This window comes from Aspergillus alliaceus (assembly GCF_009176365.1).
Source record: "Aspergillus alliaceus strain CBS 536.65 unplaced genomic scaffold BDW43scaffold_9, whole genome shotgun sequence".
In the NCBI taxonomy this organism is placed as follows: domain Eukaryota; kingdom Fungi; phylum Ascomycota; class Eurotiomycetes; order Eurotiales; family Aspergillaceae; genus Aspergillus; species Aspergillus alliaceus.
Genome location: NW_022474692.1, coordinates 473,437 through 485,679, shown reverse-complemented (window position 1 = coordinate 485,679; position 12,243 = coordinate 473,437). Strand labels below are relative to the sequence as shown.

The 12,243-nt window shown below is 49.1% G+C and overlaps 3 protein-coding genes across 3 annotated transcripts; 2 read left to right on the top strand and 1 right to left on the bottom strand.

The window, feature by feature from the left end:
* Positions 1–1,851: 1,851 nt before the first annotated feature.
* On the top strand, positions 1,852–3,699 carry BDW43DRAFT_308547 (uncharacterized protein; the record flags this gene model as incomplete). The annotated part of the gene is made up of 5 exons (XM_032046530.1): positions 1,852–2,123; positions 2,185–2,383; positions 2,437–2,638; positions 2,692–2,967; positions 3,020–3,699. The coding sequence occupies 5 exons, from the start codon at positions 1,852–1,854 to the stop codon at positions 3,697–3,699; spliced, it is 1,629 nt and encodes a 542-aa protein (XP_031903118.1).
* A 4,184-nt stretch (positions 3,700–7,883) lies between these two features.
* cpcA (amino acid starvation-responsive transcription factor GCN4) lies at positions 7,884–9,208 on the top strand. The gene is made up of 2 exons (XM_032039818.1): positions 7,884–8,289; positions 8,347–9,208. Exons 1-2 carry the CDS (start codon positions 8,265–8,267, stop codon positions 9,063–9,065), a joined length of 744 nt encoding a protein of 247 aa, XP_031903117.1. The 5' UTR covers positions 7,884–8,264; the 3' UTR covers positions 9,066–9,208.
* A 654-nt stretch (positions 9,209–9,862) lies between these two features.
* On the bottom strand, positions 9,863–12,242 carry BDW43DRAFT_251634 (asparagine synthetase domain-containing protein). Its single transcript, XM_032039817.1, has 2 exons — positions 11,365–12,242; positions 9,863–11,311 (listed from the first exon to the last, which is right to left on the bottom strand). Exons 1-2 carry the CDS (start codon positions 12,085–12,087, stop codon positions 10,265–10,267), a joined length of 1,770 nt encoding a protein of 589 aa, XP_031903116.1. The 5' UTR covers positions 12,088–12,242; the 3' UTR covers positions 9,863–10,264.
* Between the last annotated feature and the right edge of the window lies 1 nt (position 12,243).

Here is a 12,243-nt window from a genome sequence, read left to right as displayed (position 1 = left end):
ATAATTAGGTTAATTTTGGGAAGCTAAACTAAGCTAAGTCGACTAAAGTGGAACGCGGAATTGGTTTACTTGGTTAGCTTGTTTGTGGGAAATTTTCTGATAATCGAGATCATTTGGTGGATCCTGTTTAGGTCTATGTATGACTATGACCTGTGGTGGTCTGGTCCTTTTTTGTATTTTTTTTTTTTTCTTGTTTTATTCAGGGATGTAAAGTTGGGAGATTTTTATAGGACCGTTGCATTGCAGGGGGGAAAATAGGTACATACTACCCATACATACTTGAAATCAAGGAAGGCAGGATAAATTTCCGTCGTGCGATTGACACAAATGTATTGATTGGTATGGGAGTCAAAAAGCAATTATTTGTTGAGGGTGTTGTGGCCGAAGGATGTATTTTTCTTTTTCTAATTTTTTTTCTTCTTACTTTTGTTTTCAAGTATCTCTCTCTATCATGAGAGAAACACGGACCATATGACTCAAAGTAACACGGTTCAACCACCAGTAACCCACTCAGGTTGATCTAGAAAGGAGACTCTATCCATGGTTCAACTTCCGAATGGGTGGCTGGAGGTCCCACAACGCGGTGAGCAGATGACATGATCCAAAACATTGGACCTTGGGTTATGGTTCGATGGTTGGTGTTAAGATGTTCTTTTCCCTTTCTTTCCAGAACGAACTTGCACTAAGATGGGAGAAATTTTCGCACGTCAACTTCTTCTGGAGGGAGAATGAGAAGAAGCGATCGGTAGTTAATTAGGGCTACTACCCGTTAAGCTGCAGGACCGGTAGGGGGAGAAGCTACTACTCTACACTTCAAGCTAGCTGTCATAGTGTCGCTCAGGTCCCCGAGTCTCATCTCCTTTTTGGACCTCCAGAACTATAGGGGGGTTGCTAGTTCATGTCTATCTTTATTCTCCCATTAAGAAATTTTTTCAACTTGGCGGAATTTAGTTTCTGATTCTAGACTCAAACCGGCAAATTTGCCATCATAGGAGGAAGTACCTTCAGGACGCACATACTCCGTTGTACTTTTGGAGTACTGCACCCAAGAAAAGAGAGATACCAAGATATGTATACTTGTCACTCATTCTTGGATCTACCTATCAAGCTGTTCAGTCCGAGATGGGCTTCCCGGGAATCAACCGATGGTACCTCTTCATCATTCCTCGTCACCTGCAGAAGTGTTGTCCGGATGAAGAGCACCTGATACTCGAGTACATCGCATCCGATGGGGCAACCCCTGATTCTGAACAGACCATTGGATACAAGGAAGAAAGAGAAGTGAACAAAAAGTAAATTTATTACTGAATTGAAAACAGAAATTAAGTGGAAGCAAATCAAAATTAAATATTTTATTTTTTAATATTTCTTTTTTACTTCCTCCGTGTAAACACTCAAAGCCCCACCAACTTCTTTTACTTCTCTCTCACTCTCTTGACTGTACTGTATTTTTTTTCCCTTGTTGGCCGCCCTGCAGCTCCTTTCCCTTTCTGGGGATTCTGCCCACACCCTTTCATTATTTTCTCCCTCCTTTCGCCCCTTCTCCTTCTTTGTCCTTTTTCCTTCTCCTCTTTCTTTTTCTTCCTCTCTTCTCTCTCCATTCCATTCTGCTTCTGCGCTTAATCCCAGAGCAAACCACTTTGTTCTCTTCTTCCCCCAAACCCTTTACCCTTCATTGTGATACCCGAGCTCTTCAAGCCTCGTGCTTTGATAGCTCTTGTTTTCTGTTGAGATACCCCTTAAGATACCCTACAGGACCGGACTCTTTATTACGAAGCTACTGCAGCTTCCATTAACAACTTTTAATCTCATCTCTACTATTATAATTACCACCTAATCATTACCGACGACATGTCTGACGTCCAGAAACCTGTTGAGGAGACCCCTGTCGCCGCTCCTGCCGTTGCGCCTGCCGCTGAAACTCCCGTTGAGACCACCGCGACTGAGAACCCGGCTGCGGAGGCTCCCAAGGAAATCCCCACTGAGAACGCTGAGGCCACTCCCACTGCCACCGAGGACAAGAAGGACAAGGCTCCTGCTGAAGAGCCCAAGGAGGAGGCTAAGGAAGAGGTGACCCCCGCATCAGAGGGCGTGCTCGGTCACAAGGCCCCCGGTCTCGTCAAGTAAGCGCCGCATGTCACAGTGCATCTCCCATCCAAGGTAAACTAACCACGTGCACTCTAGGGGTCTGCGCTTCTCCAAGCGCTTCTTCTACTTCAGCGATGACGCTGTCGAGGCCAAACAGCTCTCTGCTTTCCACCAGAACGAGAAGCCCGCTGTTGCCAACCCCATTGCTGCCTGGGCTAGCCAGACCGGCAAGGGTCTTCTGTTCTTCACCAAGCGCGCCGAGGACAAGAACACTCCTACCGGCATCTTCAGCCTGGTCAGTATATTACTCGGTCTAGAAGGGATGTAGAATACTGACATTTTTAACAGGCCGATGTCACGGATGTCACCAAGGAGGGTTCCAGCGAGTTCATCTTCAAGGTGAACGGCCACAAGCACACCTTCCAGGCTGCTAGCACCGCCGAGCGTGACAGCTGGGTCGCTGCCCTTGAGGCCAAGATTGCCGATGCCAAGGCTGAGAAGGAGGCTATCACCTCCAGCGAGGGCTACAAGGCTGAGCTTGAGAAGCTGAGTAAGTATATATAATTCGTAAGGTGGCTACTGTAAGAGTCTAATATCCAATAGGCGGACCTGCCGTCGCCGAGCCTAAGAAGGCCGCTGAGAAGCCCGTTGAGGCCAAGGAAGAGGCCAAGGAGGAGGCTGCCCCCGCCGAGGAGAACAAGGACAACAAGGCCAAGAGCCGTTCCCAGTCTCGCAAGCGCGCCAGCATTTTCGGAACTCTCCTGGGCAAGAAGGAAGAGACTGAGGAGAAGAAGGAAGCGGACAAGACCGAGGAGTCTAAGTCTGCTGAGGCCGCCCCCGAGGCCACTGAAGCTCCCGCCGTTGCCGAGGCTGCTGAGGGTAAGTACCGGGGTTACGCGACTTTGATTATCCCAAGCTAACTTGACTAAAGCTCCTGCTGCTGCTTCTGCCGCCGCCGCCGCTGCTCCTGCCGAGCCCACCGAACCCAAGGAGGAAAAGGAAGAGAAGAAGGAAGAAGAAAGGAAGGAGGAAAAGAAGGAGGAGAAGAAGGCCAAGCGCACTTCCCGCTTCGGCAACTTCTTCCAGAAGGTCACCAGCCCTTCTCACGAGAAATCTGAAAAGGAGGCCACCGCCCCTACTGAGCCCTCCGCCGTTGCCAGCACTGCTCCTCAGCTCGACAACCCTGTTGAGGAGGCTGCTGTGAAGCCCATTGAGCCTGAGGCTGTGACTGCCCCCGCTGAGGCCGAGGCTGCTAAGGATGTCGCTGCCCCCGCTTCCCCTGCCGCTGAGACTCCCAAGGACAAGCGTCGCACCTCTTTCTTCGGCAACTTCGGCAAGAAGAAGGGCGACTCTGACAACGAGGCCGAGGGCGAGTCCAAGCCCAAGCCCAACAAGTTGGGCGGTCTCTTCCGCAAGCCCAGCAAGGCTGTGAAGTCGGAGCCCAAGGAGGCTTCCACTGAGACCGAAGGCAAGGCTGAGGGTGCCCCCAAGGAGGCCACCGTTCCCGAGTCCGCTGAGGAGTCTAAGCCCGCCGAGCCTTCCACCACCACTGAGGAGGCTAAGCCCGCCAACGTCTCTTCCACCTCCGCCCCCGTCCAGGCTGCTGCATGAAGTGCTCCTCCAGGACGTGTCATTGAGTATGAGAACTGGTGGGATCAGTATGGAGTACATGTTTAGTGTTCCTACCCGCCAGCGATGAGTACTTCCAGTCGCATAATCAAAAAAGGAAAAGAACGAATTATTAGTAATTGTTGATTGTTATCATTTTGTGTTGATTCCAGTGTCACTGCTTTGGTACCTTGCTTCGCAGCGAGGATCTTGCCAAATTGAGTGTCAATGATACCCTCTGCTGCTTTGGCGGTCATTTCCGGCTCCGATGTTCGTTTCGCGTCTGGGTCACATTCCATTCCTTTATGATATCCGTTTCCGCGAGGATCCCTAATTTGGCCTTGCGTGCGTTCATGTTGTGCGCCGTCCAAACTAGATTGATACCACTGCTGTTTGTGTTTTTCTTAGTTGGTTTAGTCTGCTTGCCTTAACCGTTTGATGCTTGTACTTTGATACCCTATAGGGAGGAAGGATGGTCCGTGCCAGTGCTGACTCGCATTGCGCCAATTGACTGAATCGTCTAATGACATGGGCCCGGCTGGTTACATGGCGCGTGCATGCGTCATGTACAAGCTCACAGCATCATAGGTAATAGCTAATAGAATCCATAATTGTCTTTGTATCGGCTGTTCCCTGTAATTGATCTACGTATCGTTTAAGCACTTTGCCATCCCAAACAGGTCCGCGTCCAGCGAGTGGGTGATCGTGGAACACTTCCGATTCGAGCTCCATTCCACGGATCTGCGTCTTTTCACTAACCCTGACATGAGAATGCAGACTAGGATTCGGGGTGTACCTTAATTTATTGAACATTAGGGTCAGCATCCGTATTTGGCACTGTAAATCTGTGTCTTGGAATGGATGACTTGGTCCATTCCAAAGGTCCTCAGGCAACTGATCCACATTCCAATAATCCGACTTAGTTCCCTTTCGCAATAGATCCCATGCTTCCTATATTACCTCCTTCATAGTTGAGTGTTAGCTTACAAACATGTCCATGTTCTTTCAATAGTGTCGTGCACGGTGAGTACCTTGGTGCAGTCAATGCTCTCCTCCACTCTTCCCTGCGGAGTAGAGCCTTTTTAGTATTAGCTTGAGGATCCCAATGTTGTATGACTATGAACCAAATTGTCAATGATCTTCGCAGAGGTAATGCCCACTAGTTACAAATATACGCCTCTTGACTCTACCCTATTCGAATCAATGATATGCTGCTGGGTATTGCGGTAGAGCTAGCTGTATATAACTCTGCTGCGGTCTAAGATAAGATAGTACTCTAGCAGTATATACGACTTAGTACCCAGGAATCTTTCTTAGGGGAAGTGTGTCTAGTCGTATAAGAGGAATTCTTCGCTTTTCCCTTGACCATAAACCAACGTTGGCTGAAAGTCTAACCTTGCGCCTCAGTACATTCAACAATACGACTGGTACTTCGTATTCTTTTTGGCTCGTGTTCGCATTATATGTACGCACCTGACGAGCGAGCACGGATATCTGCAGATCTATTTTGGGGGCAGACGTGCTGCAGGTAGTATGTTGTCAGTGGCTCCCTCAGGGGCTTGGACTATATACATATATCGCACAGGTGTCCAGAACCTTGGACTAGGCCACACGGCGTTTTTGTCTTTTTGTTGTGTCTTTGAGAGAGTGTCTCATATCCAAGTATTATGGGTATATGTGATGTTGCCTAGAGGTCGTTGAATAGAGAGCAATGGAGTGATGAGAGATATATCAAAGACGTTTATGATGGGTGATGTACAAGTATGAGTATTTATGTACAACCTACATTGGTCCTACAGATATGAATTCGACTCCATGTTTAAACATATTAATTAGATAGCTGCTACATCTCGAAGTATAAAATCCAGTATATATATATATACGAAGTTCACTTTGTTATACCTACCACCCATACGCAAACGCAAAACACAAATTCAACATTTACAATGAGTGAGGCACGAATACATTGCAATACTCAATACTGATATCAATAATAAGGCAAGGAGCACATGACCTGGAATCTTCAAGTTTCTGATCCGCTACATCAGATGACTGACCAGGCTCCATCTATATCTGGGCTTACTAACTACTAGTATGCTAGATCTATCATGAAATAAGAGTTAGATTCACTCAATGATGACCGCATCCCCCCTCTAGCATCGATTAAAAATCACAAGCAAAAACCAGTCCAGACACCCGCAAATTTCTCGCTAGTCCGGCGGATACGCCCGGACTCCTTCCGACATAAAAAAAAATCCCGTACCAAACAGTCGAACTCTTCGGCGCGACGAGCGAGTAACTCGGCTCGACTTAGCGTAAATATTGAATATTCTTATCTGAGACCCGACACATGGTCAGGTCAGCCACCCCCCCTTCTCTTCTCTCTCGGCGTTTGTAGTAAATAGCAGAATGATTTAAAATTGGATTATACGGAGGGAAGTAATTAATCTATTAGAATTGCAACGTCGGTGAACAGTGAACTCAACTAGGTTGCCTTGCTTTTGCTCGGAGTAGATTGGGATACTCCGAGATTCTGGTTAGGGCTGATTTTTGGAGGCGTTGCAGAACAAGCGATTTTAGAGGGGTTTTCCCTTTTTATTTTTATTTTTCTTTTCTTTTCTTTTTTTTTTTTTTGCTTTCTTCTTTTTCTCGAAACATTGGGAGGGTCGCTTTTACTTTTCTCCAATTTCGGGGATGATCGTTTTCGTGGAATGGGGACTATTTCTAGCTAGTGTGGCTTTTTATGATAGGGGATTTCTTGTCGACGGATGAGTGTATTACTATTTGGCTCTGATCGTGCATTCTCAAAGAGGAATACGGAGGAGGAAGGACAGGCTAGGGAAAAAAAAATCTAAATAAAAACATAATGAAATAGAAAAAAAGGCTGAGACGGAAGCCTGAATTGGGGGGCCTGATAGAGTTTCACGCCCTTCGACCAGCGGGGAGAGAAAAAGGGAAAGTGATCTCCACGTACATTATTAATCCCCTCAAGATCCCCTCCCCTCACTCACCATTCAGATGGTGAGAGAGAATTCCACTAAACCTGCTCATATACTTCTGGCATCTGCACCTGCAACAAGTGCGGCTCAGCCCATTTGAATAGGAATGGTCTCCATCTGGCGGCATCCCAATGCAGACCCCGAGACAGACTTGGAGAGAGGCTGTGAAAGGATGCGAGATCAACTCGTCGATGCCTAGCCTCCTAGGGGAGACGCTGATTGGACAATGGATGTAAGCAAGACTGGACGCGAACCGGTTTCATCATCCACATCATCCTGCGACTTGACGCTTAGACTATTGTAGCACTAGGTTGATATAGTAGGAAATTGCTACTTAGGAAGCGGTGGAGAAGTTGAGCCGATTACGAGGGTCGGTACCCGCTGCGAAACCTACAAGTGACTTCCGCCTACTGTGCATTTTTTGCGTGGCCAGCAGGTATTTTCCTCGTACCGGCCCCAGGCACCGCAGGTGCCTGGGACAACCGGGCATCCACTGCAGGAGTCCTGCGGGCCAATCAGGGAGGCTCACTCTCTATGACTCACACATGCTGACCGCGGCTACTATGGGGCTATCTCCGATGAGGTTAGAGCGACAGGCGGGGCGCCAGTCAACGGCGATTGGTCCCTTGTCGGAAGAAGGGCGCACACACTGCGTTTAAGAAGTGCCTGATTTCCCGTCGTTGCCTTGCGCCTCTCTTTTCCAATTTTTTTTTCTTCCCTCCAACATCTTTCTTTCCAACCACATCCTTCTTTTCCTCATTATATCCCATCCATACTGCCAACGTCGTCACCATACAGCCATACATTGAACAAAACCTAGAATATCAAGAAGCGTTCCAAAATGGCCTCTTTCTAAATCTTTCCCAAGGAAAGAATCCGTCTTTCTCTCGTGAGACAGACATCATAGATCCTCAACGGACTTCGTCTTTTACCAATATATCTTCCTTTCAATCCTCAGAGTCTCCTGTCCCAGGACCTCTGAACTTTAGCACCATCTCGGGTAGCTCAAGTTCTTCCCCCAACAACATTTCTACGTTCGACTTTACGTCGTTCACCACGGATAACCAACAGTCAAAATGGCTCCCTCCACCCCCGCCCTCGCAGCCCACGGCTCAGAATCTGAATCCCAACGACAACAACAGTGCCAGCTCCCTACCAGAGGACTTTGTGCTATATCCCTCCAGGGATTCACGTGCTCCAGCACCCTTGAACACAACCCCTAGATACCCCGCGTCTCATCCATCTCTGGTCCGCCTTGCGCGCCTTTCTCGACGATCCCCTCTTAGCTTGCAGCAGCAACTTCAGCAGCAGCAGCTCTCAGCCTCGCCAGTACAGGTTCCTCGTTTGACCAGACTTGCCTCGCAGTCTACCGGGTTCCATCTGTCTTCGTCTCATCGGTTTAGTCCCTCCACCAGGCAGCACCTCTTGCGTCACCAAGCCGCGTCCGTTGCTCCGAATTCTGCTCCGAATTCTGCTTATTCCAATCGCCCGCCCGTTCCCCTATTCAACAGTCCTCTCAACTACCCCTATCAGAAACGGCAACAAAGCCAGATTAATCACCGTCGCATAATGTCTACCCCCAATATTGCTCAAGGTGAGCTTGCCCTGCGCTGCGATCAGTCTCGAGGAGCACTGATTAATGTGCCGGTAGATCTCCCTGATCTCTTTGATCTGCAGTCGGACCGCTTTGGAGACGACTTCGTTCCGACCACGGAACCGACCATGCTCTCCCCTCAGCAGATGACCGCCGGCGTAATGTCAGGTCCTGACTCTCTGGCGGAGATCCCCTCGGGGACCGTCTCGCCGAAGGATCTGTTCGTGGATGCGTCCGCTCCGCCGTCGGCCTCTTTCACCGATCTGAGCACCCCCTCCTTCGAGTCTCCTGGATACTTTAGCCAAGATACATCCCCCATGTTCGCTACGGACATGGAGCTGGGTCCTGGAGTCGAAGAATGGGACTCTCTCTTCCCTTCTCAGGATGGCTTCTCCCTGGGTCTGGACTCCACCACCCTGGATCTCGCTGCGGCGTTGTCTCAGCCCAAGGCTGACACTTTCCCGACATCCCCAGCCGTCCGTTCCACATCGTCCCGTGCTCCCTCTCCCGCCTCCACGCGCTCAGTATCCAAGCCCTCCACAGTTGCTGGCGTCAATGCGCGCCAACGGAAGCCTCTGCCTCCGATCAAGTATGACAACTGTGATCCAGTGGCCATGAAGCGCGCTCGTAACACTGAGGCGGCTCGCAAGTCGCGTGCCCGTAAGCTGGAGCGTCAGGACCAGATGCAGCGCCGGATCGATGAGTTGGAGAAAATGCTCGAAGAGTCTCAACGAAATGAGCAGTATTGGAAGGCCCTGGCTCAGAACAAGGTCTAAAGGATATTAAAAGCCGGTTCTTTTTTTTTTTTCTACGCGATGTATCGTGCCGTTTCTGCTAGCTCTGTTTTGAATGGGTTTCTGCGGAGGGCGGGGGCTTCGAGCCTCTCGTCAACCCAGATGCTGGAAGCGCTCAGCGCCTTTTCAACCGGCTGCTGGTCTAGTGACTTCCGGCAGGTTAAAAGTTTCTATTGTCAATTACCACATGGTCTCGTGCTCGCACGTTCCGACCGCTTGCTTTGTCTTATCTCTACTTCTCGCCGCTTTTGGCTATACACGTTTTGCTCATTGCCCCTGTTTACTTATCGGGCTTTGGTTGCTGTTTCGTTTTTTTTTTTTTCCGACATAGCCGGTTCTGATGTCTCCTGTGCAGCAGGATTGACTCGTGGCTACTAATTCTTCTTCGGCTGTTTTGATCTCTTCATTGGATTCTTTAATGCAGGTGCTGTTCCGTGTATTAGATTGTCTACTGAATATATCAATATTGCTCATCAAAATTTCCTTTTGTAAATTCTTCGTACCCTGACATAGATCATCTAGAATTCTTAGACCCGTTTCCTTATCGTTCGAAAATATACATATGAAATGCAGAAGAAAATCTACATAGGATAATCCCGTCTATAATCTATGTAGAATATGAATATGAAACAAGAACCCAGCTCAGACTTGCCTTTTAAAACTTCACGGTCCTACCCCTCTTTCCTTCAAAATCCATTCGAATCTACCATCCAGAGCCATACAAAGAGCAAACCGACACACAATCCCTTTAATTCACAAGACACACCCCCCCCTAGCCACAAACCTGTTCCCATAACCCGCCCATTGCCATTTTATGTAGCACAGGTAGAACCTTCCAGTCCCATTATTGCCCTAGCCCTCCCTCTGACGGCCAGCGCAGAGGGTACAACAATAATAAGATGGCGGTGTCTTTCTGTGCACAATGGCTGAGTGTGAGTTCGGAAACTGGTGGGCTGGATGAGTAGTCTGCGATCAAAGGAAATCGTATGTCGCCCGATGCTGGATGAATGGTAGTAAAGGGGGTTTGAGGCTAGGTGGGGGATGGGCTCAGAAGTATCTGATCCATGGGTTTATCATCACTGCTGGGTTTAATTTTGGTGGTTGTTTGGGGGGAGAGATTGTATGTTTTGTTCAAGGGAGAGAGGACGGACAAGGAGTGTCGAAAGTTGCAGAGGTTTTTTTTAGCTGAGGGCATCGGTGCCTTTTACTCTACCTTTTTCCATCTTTGCTGTTCGAGAGCCGAATTGGATGGCGCGTTTCTTTTCTCGCGCCACGTTCGACATGCCTAGTTTCAGGGCTACTAGGCGGAGGGCTCTCTTTTCTGGGTCGATGCCGGCGCTTGATCCCTCCGGGTTGGGATCGGGGAGGCCGAATCCGCATTTCTCCCAGACCGGGGCTTGCACAGCCCAGGAGACGAAGTTTTCGTCTAGATATGGGAACCGAGCTTCGCGGCCCCAGTGTGCTATTACTCGGTTGTCGCGGCCGAGGTTGCGCTTCCCGAGACGGCTGACGTCAAGGTCAATCTCGTCGATGAGTCCCTCGAACCCACTGCGCAAGTAGGCTATGCCATGTCGCCCGTATCCAGCAAAGAGCTCATCGGCTCCAAGGCCGGATAAGAGTATTCTTGCCGGCGTCGTATATGGTTTTGGTTCGGTGGAGCCTTGCTGGCTGTCAAGTGCTTGGCCTTGTCCACGTGAGGCGAAGTACAATGCACATGCAATAGATAAGTCCATTTCGGTATTGTGCGGTCTCATCAAACGTTTCACCGTGTCACGATGTGCAACCGTCTCCACGTAAGGTATATCGATTGCGACAAAGCGCCAGTTGCGGTCGGGACAGACGGTCCGAAGTTCTGCAAATGCTGCGCGGCCAGTGATGCGGTCAGGACAGTTTTCATACACTAAGCCTGTTTTCGCTTCTTTGCTCATTGCAGCTGCTACACGTGGATTTTCGAAAGCGACGTTGAGCAAGTCGATTGACTCGTCGCTCGGAAGAAGTTCATGCGAAAGTCGAGCGAGTATAGTACAATCAAGGCCCCCAGAGAACAGCACGGCAACCTTTGCATTGCTTTCCGTAGTGAAACTAGGGGGTTCTCGCACATTATGAACTCTGAGTGTAAGCGATGTACGCAGCCTTTGCTCAAGGTCATTCACACAAGGAGACTCAACACTTAGTTGAGGGGGAATGTCCTGCGGAATGGACCTATTCATGGGAGGAATAGGGGTTTTCTGCACTTCTATGAGTCTGGATCTTAAGACGATGGTCAGAAGGACACACGTACCAGATGGCCAGGAGAATCTATGTCCTCCCATGGTAGTGTTTGTAAGCTGCTAGGATTGAAATGAGTAGTACTAATATCGGATGTGGGCGAATCTTGAAAGACAGTTTGTGTCAAATCAACCATGTGCACTCCCGTTGTGGCAACTTCTTCGAAGTGGGTGGAAGATGTCCCGTCACAGATACTGCAGATCTTCAGAGCCCCGGTTTCATCGAGGCCTTGAAGCAGGGACCGTCTCCCAAGACAGTCCCTGCTGAAGTACAGTTTCGCATTTACAGCATCATAGAACACAAAGGAAAACGGCCCGGAGATGCTACTGATAACATCGATAATTCTCTGAACAGAACCTGCATCATCAATGGCATTTGACGGTTCTGAGTCGTACGGTGGCCTCACAGCTTGCAGTAGTAAATTAAAGATCAGTTGGGTATCATTACCTCGAATGGGTTCCCCTGCTACCTTCCAGGCATCACCATTCCAGCAAAATACAGATTGAGTGACGGTGTCCACAAGAGGCTGGATGACGATATGGTCACCTCTTATCGACAGAACTGTCGACACAAAGGTAAGGAAAGTCCGTACGGTCCTTGTCTGGTTTGTGTTGGCATTCCGCTGAACTTGATGAACTTGGAAACTATCGGGACCTCGTTTGCGCAATAAACAGCAAGTCTCCTCGTTAGGCAGCACGGGCTGGGATGCGCTCAAGGAGAAAAAGATGCCACACATGGTAGCATTGAGGTGGTTGTGTTTCTCATAGAAGGTCCAGGTGAAGTAAGTAGAAATGAATGAAATCGCGCCGGATATCGGGAGAACCGAGACCCCGGCGGTGACGTGCGGGTCCAGTTATGTTATACTCATACTCTCACTCAACACTTGGGATGA

What these genes read in the sequence shown, in the direction of transcription:
- cpcA (XM_032039818.1), top strand. Translation starts at nt 8,265, where the DNA reads ATGTCTACCCCCAATATTGCTCAAG. An exon ending in TACCCCCAATATTGCTCAAG is followed by an intron (nt 8,290 to 8,346) that starts GTGAGCTTGCCC and finishes ATGTGCCGGTAG; the next exon opens with ATCTCCCTGATCTCTTTGAT.
- BDW43DRAFT_251634 (XM_032039817.1), bottom strand. Translation starts at nt 12,087, where the DNA reads ATGTGTGGCATCTTTTTCTCCTTGAGCGCATCCCAGCCCGTGCTGCCT. An exon ending in TAGATTCTCCTGGCCATCTG is followed by an intron (nt 11,312 to 11,364) that starts GTACGTGTGTCC and finishes ATAGAAGTGCAG; the next exon opens with AAAACCCCTATTCCTCCCAT.